At 38.5% G+C, this 22,051-nt stretch overlaps 2 protein-coding genes across 5 annotated transcripts; one reads left to right on the plus strand and one right to left on the minus strand.

Moving 5' to 3' along the window:
* Nucleotides 1-299: 299 nt before the first annotated feature.
* Nucleotides 300-13,259, minus strand: arfgap1 (ADP-ribosylation factor GTPase activating protein 1). Of its 4 annotated transcripts, XM_041033904.1 has the most exons (14): nt 13,070-13,259; nt 10,776-11,084; nt 9,656-9,726; nt 9,050-9,159; nt 8,732-8,903; nt 8,159-8,259; nt 7,976-8,062; nt 7,748-7,862; nt 7,578-7,634; nt 7,405-7,437; nt 6,241-6,297; nt 5,003-5,062; nt 4,419-4,474; nt 300-4,284 (listed from the first exon to the last, which is right to left on the minus strand). In XM_041033904.1, coding segments are annotated over exons 2-14 (1,260 nt in total). In that variant the 5' UTR covers nt 10,777-11,084; nt 13,070-13,259; the 3' UTR covers nt 300-3,944. The 4 variants fall into 4 exon arrangements, with proteins under 4 accessions (XP_040889838.1, XP_040889840.1, XP_040889839.1 ...); XM_041033906.1 differs by lacking the exon at nt 10,776-11,084; XM_041033905.1 differs by lacking the exon at nt 10,776-11,084 and having other exon boundaries at nt 9,656-9,737.
* A 1,175-nt stretch (nt 13,260-14,434) lies between these two features.
* LOC121179484 (ammonium transporter Rh type B-like) lies at nt 14,435-15,880 on the plus strand. Its single transcript, XM_041034372.1, has one exon. The coding sequence runs from the start codon at nt 14,435-14,437 to the stop codon at nt 15,878-15,880; it is 1,446 nt and encodes a 481-aa protein (XP_040890306.1).
* Nucleotides 15,881-22,051: the final 6,171 nt, after the last annotated feature.

The raw sequence follows: 22,051 nt of genomic DNA on the forward strand, positions 1-22,051 counted from the left end.
TAATGTATGCAATGTAATAAACAGAAATGGGACTATTCAGCATCCATGTAAGCTTGTTGCACAATACTCACAAGGTTCAGCAGTGACGGACATGGATCCATTTTCCTGCATGAAAGCCGTATACTTGTGATGTTCATTCACAGCCTCAGAAAAACTGCATCTATTGTAAGAAAAGGATTCACATTATCAGCTGATCAAAAGAAGCAATTTTCTCTCCAAGACAGGCAAGAAATAACACTAGATCCAGCATTACGCAGACAATAAGTAAAAAAATTAAAAATTAAAAACCAATAGCATTCACAATACAATACATTTTTATTTAACACAGAAACCATGTGTACAGGAAAAATATCCACAGCTTCAACTGAGTATGTAACACTGGCTAACCTCGAATGATGGCTGCTGGTGAAACGTGAAGGGGCAAGCAAACAACTGCGTTTCAGTTCACTGAGGAAACAACTTTTGAAAATCAGAAACAGCTGAATGTATTTAGCTCCACGTTACATCTCATGCATGACATCAAAAATAGTATTTCTGACATAACAGTTTCATCAACAAACATGGACATACCCAATCTCAAATGTTGGACAGGCACAGACACTGAGCTAAACTGTAGCTCTGGGAAACTAAAGTTTAGAATTAGATTCAGATTATGTGGCAAGAAATACAAAATATACACAAAGGTTTGTTTTTAAAAAAAATCATCACCTTCTATCAATACCTACTGGATGTATTTCATTCAATAACACATTCTGCAATTTTACCATGAATCAAGTGTACCAGTATCCCCCATAAGGTCCTTTACCAAAAGTAAAACTAAAGTATTTCAGAACTACAAGCTCTTTTATAGATTTCAGAGAAGCAACTGTTCAATTGTTTCCCTTTCTTTTGACTGTGAGATATCACAGCACAAAGTCTTTTATTTATTTTCTGGCAATGTATATGTTTCATGTCATATCATTATAAAATAAAAAAAAGAAAAATACAAAACTGACAAAGTTTCAGTAATAAGAAGATAAATTTGAGGATAACATTGTATAATTTGACATTATCTTAGATGGTGATTTACTGACATGTACACCTCACTGTATCAAAGACACACAAGCAAACATGACGTTAGTATCAACAGAAAGCAAACACAGCTTTTTAAGGCATTTAACACATGACCACACATGAGGACGTGACTGCAGAGGTTAAGCAACACAAACGTTTCAGGAGTGATCTGCTTTTTTTACATCGTCGCTGAAAAAAACAACAAAAAAAACAACAAAAAAAAACACAACACTGTAGACCGATCTTAGCTGCTTTGCTGTTACACACCTGCTTTACCAAAGACAAAATGAGTAACAGCAGACCAAGCCTGCTATAATAAGGTCTACATCAAAATCATGCTAAAAGAAAAAAAAAAACAAAACAAAACAAAACAAAACAAACATGACAACTACTGGATACTTATCAGTAAACTGAAGACTTCTTAGAGGTAGGAAATGGGTATGGAAAGTTCCCAGGAGTTATCCTTCACTAGTCAAAATCTGTGACAGTAAAATGTATTTTTTACCAATGAGAACCGCATATAGAAGTACAGCAAGATGTTATAACACCCTAATAACAAACAAAAATCCAGCAGCTATATTGCACTGACACATGGCTCTGTGAGCAGCTGTTTACTGCGGACCACTGGCCAATGATCACACACACCGAGCCTCAAAAAATTAAATGCAAACTAAGCATGTTAAGATGTCTTCTGATATTAGTCATTAACTTCAGGCTCTATTGTCTAAATTCAAACCAATTTAGACAAATTTAGACAAAAGCCAGAACTCTGTTGAAACTTTGCATCACTCATGGAGACTGAGCATCTGCAGGTTATTACATGTCCAAACAATTTCAGTTTTACATTTGTTAATAGTGGGATAAAGCTGCAACACTATGTTATAATGAATTAAAGGCCACACGGGGAAGTTAGTTGCTGCAAAATTGGCCTTGTTCTAAACCTCAACAGCTCATTTAAATTTTAAGATGACCAGACGAACAGGCGTCATATTCAATTTCACACTGATTACATTCCTACTTGTTAAAACAATGAGCTTTTCATGAGCATTTGCATTTACGATGAACACTGTAAGAGCAGTTGCCCTATTATCTGACTTGGGACTGAGGGATGCACTAGGTTGATTTAATTAATTCATAACAAGCGTTTTGAGAACTATTACCATCTGAGCATCCAGCGTATAATGAGCCTCATTAATATGACTCCACAGTTCAGATGTTAATACAAGTGTAAAGATATCTGTGACACCAAATCCTCACAATGCTTAACGACCAAGGTGCAATGATACTTGACACGAATGTGGAGAAAAGTTCACACAGAGTTGCGTCACATGAGATGAAATTTACAATGACCTGTCAGTTCAGCTGGGGTCACAGGTTACAGGCTCACAGGTTCAGCAGTTACAAAACCATGCAGACAACAATCTACTGTCTACAGTTCCCATCTGTGTCCAGTTATTAAAACACAACTTGCATGTAGTAGTACATACAGCATATAACCCTGCAATGATCACCATTTATGTGAAATCACCTACAATAAACTATATATAATCTTTAGACACCAATTATTTAAAACACCCAAACATGTGTCTTTAAAATAAAATTGAAAAATGACGTATGAAACAGCTGCTGATGTCCAACAAGTTTCTTTCACAATATGAGCCATTTCATACAGTTTCTGAGCATCAGCTGGACAAATAGAAAGCATAATATGTTAAAAATCCCCCTCCTAATTTCAGCTCTGAAGTAAAAAAGAACTATGTGATGATTTGCAAAATGTTGCAGCATAAAGTATAATACGATTTTTGGGATGAGCTTCGAAGAATAAATTATCTGTCACCAAAGACCTTTGCTGTGAAAGCATCTGAATGGAAATTACAGTGACAGTGAAGGTGGAAAAAAGTGAAAGTAAAATCACAATATTGGATCAACCAATCAAAATGAGTTTCTGTCATCTGTCTGAAATTAAATTCAACCATTTTGATAAAAATGTAAGTGATGTAAAATATAACCTAAAATGTTTTAAATCAGCTTGTCTGTATGACACCAGTGTGATACACCCATTTACACTAAAGCTACCTCTAAGTATCCTGTTGTAGAATTTTCTGGTCTTAGTAACATGATAAATTGATTAAACCCCTTGACTGTTTGCACATTTTAATAAAAAGAAAAAAAAACAAATATAATATGAAAGTCATTAAGCCTTAACACGTTAAATGTTAGGTTACTTCATTTAAAACTGACATATCCACACAGATTCTGATTGAAGGTAGCCAATTTGTTAGTGTATTATTTGTTCCTTTAATCTGATATAGCATTTATTTTCCAAAATTAAATGTACAAACACAAAATGTGCAAAAGATCTAGGGGCTGAGGATGTCTATTTGACTGAACACAGAAATTAATGTGATTAGTGTTTAGTCAGTCATACTGTACAAGGATTTCTATTTACAAAGTCAGATTTTCTATCTCATGCTTCATTTTTATGTGGTGAATTGAAAACCAGCATCATTAAACCCATAATACAGTATGAACACTAACTTGTTCGCCATTAAGAGTATTATATTTGGGGAGTCCAGGCTGTAAATTTATGATCATATCTACACACTGATTCATCGTAATTCCCTTGTGATTGAGGTTATTTACATTAATATACACGACTGCAAGTCAATATAATTGTATTTTTTTAAAGAATATTTATTTAATAATGAGCTCAACCTAACCTTCATTCACTGTTTCTTGGGTTTATAATAAATATATTTTTGAATGGACTGACAGGAACTAAGCGAACGCAGCTCTTTCCCAGAAAGTGCCAGAGAGATGAACAAGAAGAGAGAGAGGGAGGGAAACGGCCAGAAAAAGGGAAACAGGTGAGATGTATGGGTTTGAGGTTACTACCAGTCTGCATTATCCCAGGTGTCCTCAGCAGGTTTTGTGGGACTCTTCTTCGTCTTACCATCCGCGTTCTCCCAGTTGTTGTCCCAGGCCTCCCAGCTCTCCTCTGTGCTGTGTTTGTTGTTGGACGCTGCCTCGGAGCCCCAATTGTCCCAACTGTCAGAGCTCTTCTTTGCGGAATTATCTGCGATGGTCCAGCTGTCACTGCTGGGAGATTTCTTGGCCTTTAGGGAGTTGTTGCTGCCAAAGGTCTCCCAGAAGTCCTTTGAGACAGGCTGGCTAGAACTGCCCTGATATCCCTCAGTGGCATCCATGTTCTGATAGCTTTCTCCAGCAGACCTGAACATAGTCAAAACGTAAAGAATAGCTTATGTTCCCTAAAATTAAAGCATATACAACAAAAGATTATATGTGGGAGTTTTTTTTTTGTTTTGTTTTTTGTTTTTTTTTAATTGTATGAAATGATATCGTACCCATCTTCTGGTTTCCCCGAGAAGAGGTTAGTCAATTTTGCACCAGCTCCCTGAAACTACGGAAGAGAGTCAACTTAGGTAAACAAAATTTCTATGCAGTGGTTATTTCAACAGTTCAGACATCATGACTGTTTAAGAAATAAATGACTAATACATTGTATTTTACTTTATCTGAAAACTAAAGCCAAAAGCAAAAACTAAGGGTAGTAAAAATAATAACTGAAGGATCTCAAATATAATAAACAATATTAAGTACACAACAAATGAACAGGCCGTGCTGCAATTTCTATTTTAGTAACAAAGAGAAAGTAAAAATAAAATTCCTCACAAATGCTTATTTTCTAACAGTACTCACCACCAGAATAATAATGGCAGCAAGAAAAATGGGAGATTACATTAAGTTAGTATTGTTCATTTTACATTCATCATTACAGCAAAACCAGTCTCCTTGGAGGGTTACAATGTTAAGGGGGGCTGCCTCTGTAGTTTTTCTGTATCTCGACTAAGAAACCCTGAGCTACTGTTCCTCACTCGGGAGACTGGTTTTGCACTTGTGCAGCGTGGCAGAGGTCTGCCCATCCTACCTTGTTTGCCAGCCCAGAGATGCTGACTGTCATTTCATCTAGCAATTTGCCATCTTTCACCTGGATTAATGCAAAACCAATTGATGGAAATTATTAAAAACTGATAAAAAAAAACAACAATCTCCATCCAAATATGTTTGTCAAGCAGTACATGTAGTGAGCAACAGTTTGTTTTTGATTGTGAGAAAGGTGATTACATGTGTTTGGTTAAGGTCACTGATAATCAACATGAGAAAAGAACAACTTTTTGTTTGAATCCAACAAAAGGTTATTCATCTCAAGAGAGAAAAATTCAAAAAGCAATGAGGCTACTACCATTTCGCAAGAGAGTTAGAAGACTGATACAAAAGCACAATCTATAGATAACTTAAATCACCAATGCCAACTGTACATTAGAGGACAAAAGCATTTTGTTTAATATCAGTCTCTCTCAGTCACTGGCCTTTCCATCAAACAAACTTAGAGAGTAAACAACTATGCAGTAAAAGTAAACCTTTATTTTATCATCTCGCATTGTGATTAATGAACATTAGCATGTTTTCTTACAGCTACACAGGCCTCAATTGATCTCATTAAAAGACACGTCCAGGAGCTGCTCACCTGACAGTAAGAGTTAAAGCAGCTTTGTGGGAAGCGCTTATGTGGAGAACACTCACCATGATTTTAGGGATGGCGACATTATTTAGGTCATGCAATTTGTCAAAAGCAAAGCTCATTTTGATGCAAAAGCTCAAACACACTGCATCTGCAAAGCCAGTGAGCAATTAATTGTCAACTGAGGAGCTCCAGGTTGTGTCATTTTGTGTTTACAAAACTCAATAAGAATATCTCACTGAGTGTTAGATGCCTCAGGTCCAGCACTGTGGCATATTAGCTTTTGTCACAGACCACTGAAGCTGAGCTACATACATACATTTAAATGTTCTTTTAAGCCTTCTGCAGTGGCTGTGCTGAGAGTTCACACTGACTCACACCCGTTCCCAGATAAACAGTTCACAGCTGCACTGCTTCGGGAAATTTCGTGGTTGAGTTACTGACTGGGAAAGACAAACGGTTGATAGTTTTTTTTGCACCTTTGAAACCACAGCTTTTGTCGTTTAGTGTAAGCTGGCAAAAAGCAGATAAACTGGAAAAGACAAGCAGTGTAGAAAACAGCACATTCACATCTGAAGCTGTTTTTTTTTTTCTAAAGCACTGCATCTCACCACCAAATCAACAACTTCAAACATCAATGTTACCTTTTCTTGGGTAGGTTTGATAACATTCTCATTTAATGTCTGTCCTAACTCTGTGGCCTAGTTGGAAGTCAGAGGGGAGAATTCACTTAAATAAAACACAGTTTAACATTCACAGTAGTGCAAGACACTGAGCTGCTTGTTCTGCAAATGCATAAAGTGACCCATCATTCCCATTTACCATGACACTGAACAAGCACTAGAGGGTGTAATGGTTCAAAACACTTGCATCATCAGTGTAAACTTCTCTGCTGAGGCAACACTGCATACATACTCTGCCTCCTAGGTTCTGCAGAGAAACATGTTGCATAAAAGATTTATGCCCCCCCCCCCCCCCCCCCCAGGATTGTTTTCTTCTTGCCTTATTTACAGAAAAAGAATAAAACAGAAGCCAACTCAAACCTGCTAAATGTTGTTACTTACAGTAAGTGAGTTCAACTCAAATCTACAGGGAAGTGTACTTATTTTTTTTATTTTTTTTACATTACCATTACACCTCTACAGTACTGTTTGCAGTCAACACAAAAACTATCATGCATGAATGGATAACCTATTTTCAATGGATGTGAGTGAACAACATTTCTATATTAGGGATAGGAATTAAAGGCAATCCCCATCCCATAATATATTCTGTCCCATTATACAGTTACCAACTGTTTTTCACAGGTTATCCATAAACTCAAAGTACAGGTACCAGGACAGACACAATGCATTGTGTTAGTATATCCAAGCTGAAGCACATGAGGACATTCAAAATGTCTGGTTTACTGATGTAAAACTGATGAGCTGACAAAAAAATAAAGAACATGGGCAATATGCATTTTAAAAAATAAAAATGGGAAAAGCGCCATGCACCTATTATCTGCTTTACCGGTTCTGGGGGAGCTTTATAGCCCCTTAACTACATCCAGAGAGGGCAAAGAGATATTAAAGTAGTCACAGTTATTTCAAGTTATTACTTGAAAGTTCACATTATATGTTAAGAGATTTATAAAAAAAAATAGCATAGAGTTTGTGAATACTAGCACTCTCAAGCAAGAGGAGAATGCTTAATATAATAAATATCCCATTATAGAGTTATCAATATAAGACAGAGGTAATTCTGACAGACAAAAACCTTTATTATTAGTGCCTATAATGTTTTAGCCATGACTGTATTCGTCTTACCTTTAAAGTTGCCTGGTTTGCCAGTTTAGTTGTCTGTTCCAGGGGGGAAAAAAGAAAAATAACGATTAATGACCATTACTTTTTCATAAGGGTTGTTATTTTTACGCAGAAATTCTAACTTCAATTCTAGCTGCACAAATATGTTACAGTATTTATTGCATAAATACACTTACATTATCTTTAGCAATAGAAGCAAATTTGCTAGCTCCGACAGTGAAACTGCTCCAACCCTGCCAAAAAAAAAAAAAAAAAAAAAAAAAACACCAGAAGAGAAAAAATGTCACAGACAAAGAAAAATACAACAAAAGTACAACTTCACCAAAAGATATATATTGTGACCTACTGAATAAATAGAAGACATGGCATTGTTCAGGAAGTCATCCTCTTTCTTCTCCGGGGTCACTGTGTTGCCAAAGCCAACATACCGATTCTCTTGATTCCCACTGTAACCCCCTCCACTGATAAAGAATTTAAAAAATATATATATTTTTTTTTTTTTAAAAACATTGTTTACAGAAAACAACAAAAGAGTGACAGAGTGACATAAATTTCAAGAGCCTGAGACTCTTACCTCTGATAAGAGTTAACATCGTCGCTCAACCAGTCTTCAAAAGCTTTGTCGCTAGACTTTGCCGAGTTCTGTCCAGGTCCACCGGACCTAAATAACAGAAACATGAACTCACTGCTTTGATGGCTGTTCCATATCTGATGTAACACACAGCTTCAGTATGTCTAAAACTTCCTTCCCTCTTACCGATGAGAGGATGAAAGGCTTGTCTTGGGTTGAGGAGATGTCCAGTTTCTGGCAGAGGAAGTCTCGATGGACCACTCCTTACCCTCTGCTAAAGTTGCAACCTGTCACATACAGGATCACAAGAGAGTGAAACATTCTGATGAACAAGAGTCACAATATGAGCAAACCAGAGGTCTAACAGAAACCTCAGCCAACAATGGACCATTCCTTGACCAGCTTTTTTGTATTTAAACATACAATTCCCACACATTAAAGGAGGGGTTACATTGATTTACTGAGTATACACATTTACAAGTATGACTTTAAAATCAAGTTCCCTCTTTGGTTCAATTCACAACCACAAATTAAAATCTTGTACCAGAATCGTCACAAAAATCCCATCAATTGTTACTTAATAAGAAAAAAAATTATTTGTCCACAAAATTGAACATAAATCCACCTGTACAGTTTTATGAAAACCAGTTAGAATGAGGATTTAATCCTAAATGTGAAATGTGTAGGTAATTAATACAGCTGTGGTTTTCATTCTGTAAGAAAACTGAACATCAATCATTGATCTTTGGGTCAACTCACCTTGTCCCTGAAAAGTGCAGCAGCTCTGCTGTTGTATTTCTCCTGTAAAGTCCAGGTGGGATCATAATCATCCTGAAGTTCAAGAAACAAGCGGAATTTTCCATTTCCTCCTGCTTTCATCTTCTCAAGCTCAATATCTTTCCACTTGTCCATGGTAACAGAGCGCACGAAACTGGGCAGAAGAGACAAATTAAACATTCAGGCTGGCATAGTTCAGTGGTAAAGAATGACAGGCATCCTGACTTCTCTGAGTACTAGTTATTACAATAAAGGGAATATATGCATAATGTCACTGACCGCATGTTTCCAGGTTCTTACCTGAGATGTACTCCCAGGCCTCTGTGCTTACCAGAGCACTCAAGACAAATCCAGATGCCATAGGTCACACTAACCCACTGAGGGTTGAAAGCCCCGCATTCAAAACACAGCTGAAAAGAAAATGATTTTACGTATTATTATGTAAAAAATAAAAAAAGCCCAACCCTGCATTTATTCCACAAGTTAGAAAAACATTCATAAAAACCTTGGAGCTCATTGTACATAAACATTTCATAGTGAATGAGATTGTTGGGAGCATAGATCTCAAAGTGCCCATTTTTGATGCAAACATTTACTTGAGTTGAGGTTTAAACATGAGGATATTTTCTTTGTACACTTATTTATAGATTAGGAGACATTACACTGCATCTGCCCACTGCTGCTGCCAAAGATGCAGGCCAACCAAATGTCCACTAGAAGTGAAATTCCACCTAAAATGACTCCTACCATTTATTTGAACAAGGATGAAAGCAGGGAAATTTTGTGAAAGGTTTTGGCAAAGTGCTACATCGAAAGCTCCCCAAACACCTGCTATCTGCTACAGTATGTGAATCAAAAAGGCTGAGGTGACACTGTTTGTACTAGGAATAAGTTGCTCTGACTTACATTATTCTCATCCTGGGTTCTCACTTCCTTCAGAACTCTTCTGGTCCTTGGACTTGCCATGTTGACCCACACTAAAAGAGAATTGCAGCAGATGTTCATAACTATGCCACCAATTTATTAAAGTAGATTATCAAAATATTCATATAAAACTGTTCAAAACAACAAATCATCATCATCATCATCATTATTTGCCGCTTATCCCGGGTCGCAGGGGCAGCAGTCTAAGCAGAGACGCCCAGACTTCCCTCTCCCTGGCCACTTCCTCCAGCTCTTCCGGGGGATCCCCGAGGCGTTCCCAGGCCAGCCGAGAGACATAGTCCCTCCAGCGTGTCCTAGGTCTTCCCCGGGGCCTCCTCCCGGCGAGACATGCCCGGAACACCTCCCTTGGGAGGCGTCCAGGGGGCATCCTGAATAGATGTCCGAGCCACCTTAACTGGCCCCTCTCGATGTGGAGGAGCTGCGGCCGCACTCCAAGCTCCTCCCGGATGACCGAGCTCCTCACCCTATCTCTAAGGGAGCGCCCAGCCACCCTGCGGAGGAAACTCATCTCGGCCGCTTGTATCCGAGATCTTGTCCTTTCGGTCATGACCCAAAGCTCATGTCCATAGGTGAGAGTAGGAACGTAGATCGACCGGTAAATTGAGAGCTTCGCCTTTCGGCTCAGCTCCTTCTTCACCACGACGGGCCGGTACATCGACCGCATTACTGCGGAAGCTGCACCGATCCGCCTGTCAATCTCACGCTCCGTCCTTCCCCCACTCGTGAACAAGACCCCAAGATACTTAAACTCCTCCACTTGAGGAAGGCACTCTCCTCCAACCCGGAGAGGGCAAGCCACCCTTTTCTGGTTGAGAACCATGGCCTCGGACTTGGAGGTGCTGATTCTCATCCCAGCTGCTTCACACTCGGCTGCAAACCGCCCCAGTACATGCTGAAGGTCTTGGTTTGACAGAGCCAACAGGACAACTTCATCCGCAAAAAGCAGGGATGAAATCCTGTGGTCCCCAAACCGGACTCCCTCCGGCCCCTGGCTGTGCCTAGAAATCCTGTCCATAAAAATTATGAACAGAACCGGTGACAAAGGGCAGTCCAACATGCACTGGAAACAGGTCTGACTTACTGCCGGCAATGCGAACCAAGCTCCTGCTCCGGTCGTACAGAGACCTGACAGCCCTTAGCAGAGGGCCCCGGACTCCATACTCCCAGAGCACCCTCCACAGGACGCCACGAGGTACACGGTCGAACGCTTTCTCCAGATCCACAAAACACGTGTGGACTGCTTGGGAGAACTCCCATGAACCCTCAAGCACCCTATAGAGAGTGTAGAGCTGGTCCAGTGTTCCACGACCAGGACGAAAACCGCATTGTTCCTCCTGGATCCGAGGTTCGACTATCGGCCGAATCCTCCTCTCCAGCACCCTAGCATAGACTTTCCCAGGGAGGCAAACAACAAATCATACACCAGAATCCTCTTGATCCCAACTTTATGTTACCAAGCTATATCATAAAAGAAAATGCTGCCACTCAATAAAATTGCAAAAATACTGAACTCACAAATTAATACTGGACAGTCTTTTCAAGAGAAAATCCACCCAAAAATAGAAGTGACACATTACTTTATACATACATATACATATATATATATACACACACACACACACACACACACACACACACATATATATATATATATATATATAAAAACAGAGGTCAGTTTTTAATTTGGTCATTTGAACCAGTCCCAAGCTGAACAGCAGAGAGAGAAATTCCTTTGATGGTGTCATCTAAAACAAACCTGGACCTGCTCCACGGACAGCAGACTTGCCTGAGATTAACTGTGTCTCACCTGGAAAGTGGATGAAAGCAGCAAACTGCAACCAGTGTAAGTGACACAAAGCTACAATAAAGCCTTACTGAATAGCAGAGGAAGTCAGCTAAATATTCATCAGTCCACAGCTGACAAATTGCAAAGGATTTTAAAAACTTTCTATGTAACAATATATCCAACTTTTCTAGGTCAGAAATAATCATTGTTTACTGATGTAGATGATCTGAAGGATATAAGAATCCCATTTATCATTATATTTTGTGATTAGGGATTTTTTATTTTTGATTAATTATCTGTTTCTTCTATAAAATGTAAGAAATTAGAATAAACCTGCAAATTATTTAAACCATTAATTGATAGATAAACGGATTATTAAAATTGTCAGTGGTTCAACTAAGCAGTTATCCACCTAACTGCTTCAGCAAAAATTCAAAATCATGAGTGTTTATTCTTTCTGATACATCTGATGACAATCTATATATATTATCTACACACTGTTGCACTGTTCCTTCAGTACAATGAACACAGGCAGTGTAGTTTAGTGTGAGCCAATCCTAGATACACCATCCTGCTACCATTGATAGTGTATTAATTAATGGCTGAAAGCAAACCCTAAAAAAAAGACAATTAAGTCCTGTTTAAATAACATAACATTTATGTTATCAGAATGAATGGGGTTAGGGCTGAATGACAGAACATGTTAGGAAAGTCAGAAAGTATTGAGAGACAAACACATCATTGTTTCATGTGATTAACTGACGATTAGAAAAAAATGAACATTTTTGCCCTTAACCTGTAAACTCTGTGTTTACATTGATTAATTGAGTCTATGAAATCTGAGAAAATTGTAAAAAAAAAAAAAAAAATCTTAAAATCTTAATCTGTTGAACTAGATTGTTATGAATTTTTTTTCATCAGCAGTGGTTTAAAGATCCACACATGACATAATTATTTCAATACACTGTGTTACCTCTGTTATGTGGATTTTCATTTGAACAGAGTGATTCTAACAGACAGGTGAATGAATATGAGGGAATCTACTGGCAAAGAAAAGCCTCTTGAGCAAAGACGGTTTCTCGTTTGAACGAAGCGTTAGCGATTGTGGAAGATTTCTGGGGGCAAACTGATTGATTTTAGGAGGATAATCTGTTATGATAAAGTCAGATTTCATTTGTCCCCAAGAGCTAGGTTTTTGATCTATCATGTTTCATGTAGTCAACATTCTCCTCAAGTAAGGTTTACATGCAAATAGCTGTAATTATATGAATATTAGTTAAACAGCTATAAGGCCATGATAGCGTCTGTCTCTTAAATAAAATTCTGTCACTGAAATGTCACAGACCTGCAGTCGTGTCTAAGCCCCTCGACTCGTAACAAACACTACAGACTATCACACATCGAGATAAATGAATATAAAACAACATACGTCTAAAACATTATGATGACTTTGTGATGTCTCGCTTCAAGCGATGATTAAAAGCCGATTTTGGCACGGACATCGCAACAAAATCTGAAAAATTGACTCGAAATGGTAGTTGACTGACAATGCTAATGTTAGCCGCCGACGGAGCTAGCTCATCCGTTACCTGTGTGTGACCGATGAGCAGGAGGACGCTGCTTTTTGTTTTCAGAGGCTCTGTCGGCTCCGCTGATAAACTCTACGAAGGCTTTTTTTTCTTCTGTCGTGGAGGCACAGCAAATGTTACACTGTCACAAAAGTGTATTTTAAAAAATAAAATGGACCGCTGATGTTAAACACCGGTAGCCATGTTCCTGTTTGCATACGTTGGCAGTGCGGTGCACCATGGGAGCACCGTAGTTGAGTCCCTCTTCCTCGTCATGTTTTATTTTTTTTCCCTCTCTGTTTTCTGTCTGTGCTCTATGCTGCCTCTACTGTCTTGGAGTGTGAAAACATGAACGTGATGGCAGGCTGCAGTTCTACTGATCCACAAAATCTAAAATACGTTTAGCTGCTATCCCCCAGTGTAGTGTCGCCTCTTGAAAATTATGACTGGCAGATTTAGCATGCATTTGCATAACTCTGTGCTCCCAGTAGGCATTTTTTTCCACAGCAGATATTTTTATAACATTAACAATGGCCCTGTTATGTTCAGGTCCCAATAAGACTTTACAGAGCGACAGTGAGGCACCATGTACAATGCAAGGACCCTTAAACTAGATCACCTAAATGGGATTCAGCCATTAATTGTTTTCTTATTTAAACCTGTGTATTTCCCACTGTGTCATGTCTTCATGTGTTTCATGAAAAAGGCTTGTTCATAGTAGCCTCCTTTTCATGCCTAACATAAGCTACTTATCACATCGTCTTTGCCTCATATAAAGCACTGTAAAGGTGGCAGTCAAATATATATTTGCAATGCCTTGCCTCTTCAGTGCAGTTACATAGTTTATCATACCGCCTGTCCCTTGCTCCCATCAATCTTGACAACAATAAAAATAGGGCATCTTGATGACCAGCAGTTATACCAAGATATACCAATATCATTTACCATATATATACGAAATTGAAATTAAATTTAATTTAAATTAAACCACTGCTTTGTGGCACAGCATTTACTGCCAGTATGCAGCCCTCATTTTACTTGTATTGTGTCAAATTCTCTCAAGTATTTGTTTCATAATATCTTTATAAATCTTTTATTTACCCTATCGCATCCTCTTAAAATCTGCTTTCAGATATTTAACTTTAACTTTAGACAAAAGTGAGATGAAAAAAAGAACATAAGATAAGGAGAGAAAGTAATTTTGAGGAATCTGAGTGATTCAACTACAGCCTTCACTCATGGTGCTGCAGTGTTAAATAACTTTGTCCTGGGGTTAGGCACTCTAACCAATGTCATTAGCTGTTCTTATCTGATAAAATAGAGACATAAAAGGGGTGTTGGTGCTGCTGGGGGAGCCACTCTCTGGACTGTGAGTTGTTCATCATCATGAACATGTCTACTAGTTTGAAGGTGCGTCTACCAGTACTTGTGCTGGTGTTGGAGATTGTCATTCTGGTTCTTTATGCTGCCTTTGTCACTTATGATGACAATGCCAATGCTAAGCTGCAGAACAATGAGACTAACCCAATGGAGAACTCCCTGTATCGCGACTATCCCTACTTTGCAGACGTCCAGGTGATGATCTTCATAGGCTTTGGTTGTCTGCTGGCCTTCTTCCGATTCTACGGCTTCAGTGGCATGGTCTTCAACTTTCTTACAGCTACATTTGCAATCCAGTGGGCAATCCTGATGCAAGGTTTCTTCCAGTTCTACTATGATGGTAAAATTCACCTGGGAGTGATCAACCTCCTGAACGCAGAGTTTGCCTGTGCTGTGGTGCTTATCTCTTTTGGAGCTGTGCTTGGAAAGACCAGTCCTGTTCAGCTCCTGGTTATGGCTTTGCTGGAGGTCCCTGTCTTTGCTGTGACAGAGTGGGCTGTATTGAAATACATTAGAATAAATGATGCAGGAGGCACTATTCTTATTCACCTGTTTGCCTGTTACTTTGGCCTTGGAGTGACATTTGTTCTGTACCGCCCGAGCCTGAATAATGGACACGCTAAAGAGATAACCAGTTATCATTCTGACATCCTGTCTGTAATGGGAACCTTGTTCCTTTGGGTGTTCTGGCCTTCATTCAACTCTGCTCTGACCTTTAAGGGTGACGATCAACACAGAGCAATACTCCACACTTTTATAGGTCTAAGCTCATCAACTATCACTGCCTTCGCTCTCTCTGCGATGTTTAACAAGAGGGGAAAGCTCACAATGGCTGACATTCAGAATGTGACTCTGGCAGGTGGTGTGACTGTTGGTGCTTCTGTGGACATGATGATTTCTCCTGCAGCTGCATACACCCTGGGCATCATGGGCTGTACTGCCTGTTTCTTTGGATACAAGTACCTGACTCCCTTTTTAGCCCGACACATGAGGATCCAAGACCAGTGTGGTATCCACAATCTCCATGGGCTCACCGGCCTGATATCATCCACCGCAGGAATCTGTGCAATTCTCTTAGCCAGTGAGGAAACCTACGGGCCCAGCATGTACCAGATCTTCTCCCACCGTGCTCCACCCGAGGGAGATCCAAAGCTGCTGGAGCTGCAGAAGCTGATTCCTGAGTTGAAGCCAGGTTTGGGCCGTACCGCTCAGGAACAAGCTCTCTACCAGGTTGCAGCCATTTTCTCTACCATTGCAGCATCCACAGTTGGTGGGCTGCTCACTGGTTTAGTCATGAAGCTGCCCTTCATGGCCTCCCCATCCGATGAGGACTGTTTTGATGATGAGCTTTTCTTTGACACACCGTCAGACTTTGACAGTGCAGGAGCTCTCCAGACCCCCATAAGTAATGATGAAAAAAGTCAAATCAAATCTATGGACAGCAAAGTCTGAGGTGTCACACAGAGGCATTTAGCAGACAGCCATTGTTCTTGTAACTAAGAGTTATTTCATTTTTTAATTATTGTCAATAAAACTATAGATGTTAACACTTGTTCGCAAGTGTTGCAAATGTGTGATCGATTATTATTCCTGATGGAGAGATAGAATATATTGGGACACATTCAGACTGTCCCATTGCACCATTAGTGTTCCGTCGGTTGTGTGTTGTTGTTGTTGTTTTTGTTGTTGTACCGCAGGAGAGGAAGAAAAACCGGAGTCAATCAGTTTGTATGTACAAACTTGGCCAATAAATCTGATTCTGATTCTGATTCTGATTGGAACTGGCCGTTTCCTAAACATGAATCCTTCACAAAAAGCTGCTTACATAGTTTCAGTCTGAATTTTGACACGTAAAATACAAATAAACTTCTGTGTTGTTAATTTTGTTTGAAATAAATTATTTTTAAAAATACAAATAAATCTTTGTATTATTCATAACATCTGTTGTTGTAGCACATTTGCTGAGGAACATATTTGAACCATGCCCTCACAAACTGATTTAATAAAACCACTGGCTTCATTTAATTTTTAATTTTCATTCATAATTTATGGTAACTGCATGACACATCCTCATTAATTGCTCATCATTAGCCTTGTGGTATGAGTCAGTACACTGGAATGAAAAGCTATGAGCGGTAAAGTATAAAATGTACATTTGATATGGATCATCTCCTGTGTGTTCCAGTGCATATTTTATTATTAAAGACTCCACCAAATCTAAAAATAAAAACTGAAGCAGAAGAAAAGCATTTTTAACAACATAAGATTTTTTTAAAACAGTACACTTGAGGATTACTGCAACACTTGCTGCTTCACTGTCTGTGGGCATTGAGTGTACTGTTAAGTTCAGATAGGTTATTGGTTCCCTGTAGCCTTAGATAGTACACTGTGCGATAAGAGACCTGAACAGTAATGTAATTAAATTATTGTAATTAAATATATGAGCATTTTTAAGGTACTGTCTGTGTTTATAATCCTATGTGTATGATTTGATGCATGTTGCAAAACCATTCCACTTTCTACCGTTCATATGTTTTCAATGTCAGACCTCATCTTGACATGTCATATCTCCCTGTGATTACAGTTTCACCAGATTCACTATGCATGTATAACTTACACGGTGTTCTGTTTTTTCATGTCAATCACCCATATCCCACATTGGGTGATTTTGTTGCACAATACCAAAGCTGACAGAGTGCTATTTTTATCTGAACATTGTAGACTTTAACTGATGGTGGCCAGTGAGTAGAAAAACATAACAGCAAAAAATGACTTACAGCAAATCAGGCAACATCTTATCAATTAACAAGCCAACCGGACTAAGAATCTGACCATGCACCTGTTAATATTTGACAGTTCTCAATTCTCAATGCTGCTTGGGCATTCAAAAGGGTATTAATGCCCAGCTCTATTAATATAGTATGTCCTGGTCATGTCAGACAAAGAATGTGAAACATCAGGTATGGCAAATATTATTATTTCACTGGCCAATAAACACCTGCTCAGTGTCACAACTCCTGCCAAATTTTCTGACGATCAAGGCATACCGAACTCTTGATTCCTCAAAAGGAAAGTTTATTGATTTACAAACTATTACTCTTACTATACATACTATATTTACAAACTATGCCTATCTATCTAACAATTGTGCCACTTTAGCTCTTTTTTTTTTTTAAGTTAATGTATGGTAAAGCTGAAACCAAGATTTTTACCTTACTAAAATCAACAACCCTAACCCAACATGTTTAAGTCAATAAAATGTTTATAGTCTAGATATTGAACAATAAACAACAGATAGCAGGTGTTGGTTTGTCCAGCCAGGATTGTTATTGCCTGTGTTATTGTGCATGGTATTTGTTTCAAAGGTTAAAGAACAATGAGCCTTATCTAATCATGAAAAGTTCTGTTCAGTTATGTAAATTGTAAATTCTCTGTAAAGTTTATAACTCACATTCACTCTTCCTCTTCATGGAAAATTCCCCCTCTGAAAATTGTGTGTCACCTTTACAGATGATTTGGGGTACTAAATAAGCACATATAATAGTACCCTGGTCTGATTTAGTTTCATCAGTTTTATCAATAAATTTTACCTCTAGTAAGTACATGATTGCAGTGGTCATGTTATGTGAAACGAGGATAGGCCACCATGTCCTCTGGCAAAGATTTCAGTTCAGACTGACTGATGGTGCACAGGTTCTTACCTCTCTTTATTTGCATTGCTCTAACATTTTCCTTCTTAACATGCAACAACTGATTAGATTTTTTTTGACCTGTTTAGAGGTCAAGATACAAGAATCTACAGCCATGCTGGCAGTGACAATAGAGAAGAGATGAAAAGTGAAGGGGTCACCAAACCACTGATGTGGTTTGTGCCAGTTCATCAGGTGGACGTTGGGACAAACTTCTGGACAACTGTGAAAACTCTGACCTGTGGCAATGGAAATCCATTTTACTAGAGATATTTCAGTTAAACTAAATTGGTGAAGCAACAGATGAACTAACCTATGTACAGCCGTGCTTCTTGCATATTTGAAATACATGTAACAATGTCTTCACACTTCTTATATTTGTGACCTCTTAATATGGCACACAAATGTCACCCAGGAAAGTTTCATCATCAGTCATATTCTAAAGAAATAAAATGTCTGTAGCAGTGTTTTTTCTTTATTAGTAATTTTTATATTAAAGTGTTTTTACTATCTGTGCTTTGCATTTGCAGTGATTTAGAAACTACTCACAATATTCAATATACTGATTACAGAAGGAAGTAAAGGAGTGCCATTCCCTTTCCATATGTATGGCTCTGTTCTGTAGAATTTACAACTGTCCTGCAACTACAGCCATTAATTATTAGAAAAGCTTATTACCTCCCGTATTGATTACTGCTTTCTGAACAATTATCACTGCCATTGTAGATAAGGTTGGGTGATGGAAAATACAAAGTACAAACCAAAATGACCTTTCTTCCAAGAAGTCTAATTGAATGTATTTTGTTTTTATGGGTTGAAGCAATGAGTGAGGTGCAGTCAGGGTGTAAAATAGACATATAAGCAAGAGCATGGTTTTGTTGTTGTTTTTAATATGTCACAATCAATTACATTTTACACTGACAACTGAAACACTGAAAAAAGATAATGATAATGGCTAACAGTTTACTTTATATTATTATTTTAATTATTACTGAGAGATTAAACATTAACATATCAGAAGTGAGTCACATTAATTGAACCTCAGACTTTTGAATGGTTGGGCATTGATCTATATGGGCATGTGAGATGTATTTTAAAGTCCCTCTCCACTCAAAAATGTGTTTAACTTATTGTTACTTGGAAGTTTGTCTTCACTGTGCAGAATGATGTGTATGCAGAGTTTTACTCTTTAAAAATCCATATACATCAGTTCAGTAAAAACATGTCAAAACCAGGCAAACCCATTGAAAAAATGCATCAAAACTGAGCCAAAGCTGAACATTCTCAGGTAAAACTAGTAGCAGTGAGTTAAGTTTAAATGAGAAGTATGGCATGCACGTCATCAACTTACAAAAGTGTTGTTATTTTGGATTAAATGACAAACAGTGCCATCCTGTGGTGGCAAGTCAAGTTGCAAAAAAATCATTGACAGCACGTCATCATCAGTAACGGTGCTTTTCTCAGAGATGATTGGCATAGTCCTCTCCGGTGTCTACAGTATTGACTGTTTTGGTCCTCTGAGTTTGCACAGAAGCATACAGATCGGACATGGTGGAGACGGCATCTGTGTTGCCTACATCTTCCTTCTCCGACTCTGGTGGCACCTCAAACTCAACTATATCTGAGTACTGTATCTGTGGAGAGCTGCGGCCAGACTGAGGCCTGGGGGGTTTCAGGGCCAGGTTGGCATAGCAGTCCTGAGTTTTGGACTGGAAGGAGAAACAAAAACCAAAACACTGTATGACATGCTTGTAGTGAAAAAATTTAGTATGGTCATCTCCTGTCCTATACTTACAAAGGCCTACTGAACCTTTTTTTTTTTTTTTAAATGTGGCTGCTTGTATTTCTTTCCATGCAACGGCCACTGTCTGCTGTCCTTCATGACAAAGTATGACAAAGAGTTGCTGCAAAGTTTATCAATGAATGTGAATAGCATTGCAGAGAGCAATAGCAGATGTAGAGAATGATGAGGGCCGACAGTAAAGGGTTCGGTTTTTGTAAAAGGGTGAAAAGACTCTACCTGTTGGTTAGAACTGACTCTTTGATGGTCCCTCAAAGATGAGGAGCTAAGTAGTGATTGTGGACGGTCATCTTCTGTGTACAAAGCCGTGCCTGTAGAAAACAAGATCACATTCTAAACAGACACAAAAGTATTAAGGCATAGACATGCTTTTATACTATTCACACACAATTTACTTACTTGTTTGTGGAAAGTTAAGATTTCCATAAATAGGATTATCTTCCATGTGCCTTGGGCTCTCTCTTAAAAGTGACATACAGAGAGGAGATACTTTTTTCACTTTTCAGTTTGGCAATGAGTTTTACCACTTTAAAAAGGGAACATAATTTGCATTTTCCTTTGAACAGTAAAAATATAGGCCATATACCTTTGTCTTCTCTTTGCTCGACATGTCCCTTTTCCTGGAGAAAAATACATTCACCATCAGATACAGAAAATTAATTTGCTTTCACTGGATTTTTTAAAAAAGAAAATAGCATAATTACCTGAACAACATTTTGAAACACAGCAAAAAATGTTCCAAGATAGTGAGATGACCAGCATTGCAGTGAGAATTCCAAACACCACCAGTTTATCAGGTGGCATACAAAAAAAGCCTGTCTGCTCTAGAGAAAGAGAGAAAGAATTATGTTTTATTATGGATCATTTAAGATTATTAATGATACTCGTCAGTCATGACACTTGCACAAGGAGCATATTGGACCATAATTGGCTTCCAAGACAGGCAAAGCACTCGAGTTGCAGTGGACTTTAAGCCTCGTTGAATCCACCCTCAACTTCATCTATGAGAGGCAAAAACTACAACTAAAATCAAATAGGAAATTTATCAAGTTCAAAAAAACAGAATCACCCATTCATTACCTATGCCAACTCCTGTGCTCCCACTGAGCAAGAGGTAACACACCCACAGAACAAACACACCAACACAACTATGTTCATTTAAAAATTAACCCCATCTGCAGACCTTCAACCATCGAGACAAGTACACAAAGAAAGACCTTGACTGCTGCATCAAGTAAAGGTGTTTACTAAGTTTCTTTTAGGAACTGAAAGTTCTTTAATTTAGCACATGAGAATACAGAAACGATATTGCTGTAGCATTCAATTTTAAGGATTTTTAAAAAAGAACAAAACAACTAGGTGATAAAACTGGGACAGAGCAGTGGGCTCTAGTTTGTGACCTTAAAACCTGGGCCACAGTGTTCAGCTGACTGAATGCGGCTTCCTGTTTACAAAATCTCTCACTGAGTCCTTTGGTCAGGCTTGTCATGTGAGCTGCAATGTTACCTGATCAAGGGATGTAGTTTTCTGGATGCATCATAAAACTCAAGGGGTCAAATAGAAGTACTCTTGAGTGTTTTGTAATCCAAGCTCTGTACTTCTGTTATTCTGTTTTGACCTATGTAGCTAAGACGGTCATTGCATAAGGTCCAAACAAGGTTTATGAAAAAGACAGATGATGCCCAGCAGTTAGAGGTGTAAGTGTCTTGTCAGTGGACTGTTTCAATCCCTTTTGGGAAAAACAAGGCAATAAAGTAAATGGTGGAAAGAAGCACAGCAGCAGTGCCCTTGAGAAAAAGATGTGCACCAGCAGTTTCTTCAGTGGATTTGCTCAATCTTAAGCAGCAAAAGATGTGGTTTTACTGCATCAGTGATGTGATCTGTGCAGGTTTTTGTTGCAAGAATTCATGCTCAGCAAAACACACTGGATACACTTCCGACCTCAGAACACATTCGCAAAACCTTGTGTCAGTCAAACATACTGTTATAGACTAATATTTAAATGAACCTGTATCGCGCATATAAAGTAAAATACTCAATACACAATTTGTTTTGCATCACCACTACACTAAAAGTATTGTGCAACATTTCATTGAAAATTCCACTGAATTCAGCTTGACGGGATGTATTTGG

This window comes from Toxotes jaculatrix, chromosome 3 (assembly GCF_017976425.1).
Source record: "Toxotes jaculatrix isolate fToxJac2 chromosome 3, fToxJac2.pri, whole genome shotgun sequence".
NCBI lineage: Eukaryota > Metazoa > Chordata > Actinopteri > Toxotidae > Toxotes > Toxotes jaculatrix.

What these genes read in the sequence shown, in the direction of transcription:
- arfgap1 (XM_041033903.1), bottom strand. Translation starts at nt 9,754, where the DNA reads ATGAACATCTGCTGCAATTCTCTTTTAGTGTGGGTCAACATGGCAAGT. An exon ending in GGCCTGGGAGTACATCTCAG is followed by an intron (nt 8,904 to 9,049) that starts GTAAGAACCTGG and finishes TCTTCTGCCCAG; the next exon opens with TTTCGTGCGCTCTGTTACCA. An exon ending in AGCCTTTCATCCTCTCATCG is followed by an intron (nt 8,063 to 8,158) that starts GTAAGAGGGAAG and finishes TCTGTTATTTAG; the next exon opens with GTCCGGTGGACCTGGACAGA.
- LOC121179484 (XM_041034372.1), top strand. Translation starts at nt 14,435, where the DNA reads ATGAACATGTCTACTAGTTTGAAGGTGCGTCTACCAGTACTTGTGCTG.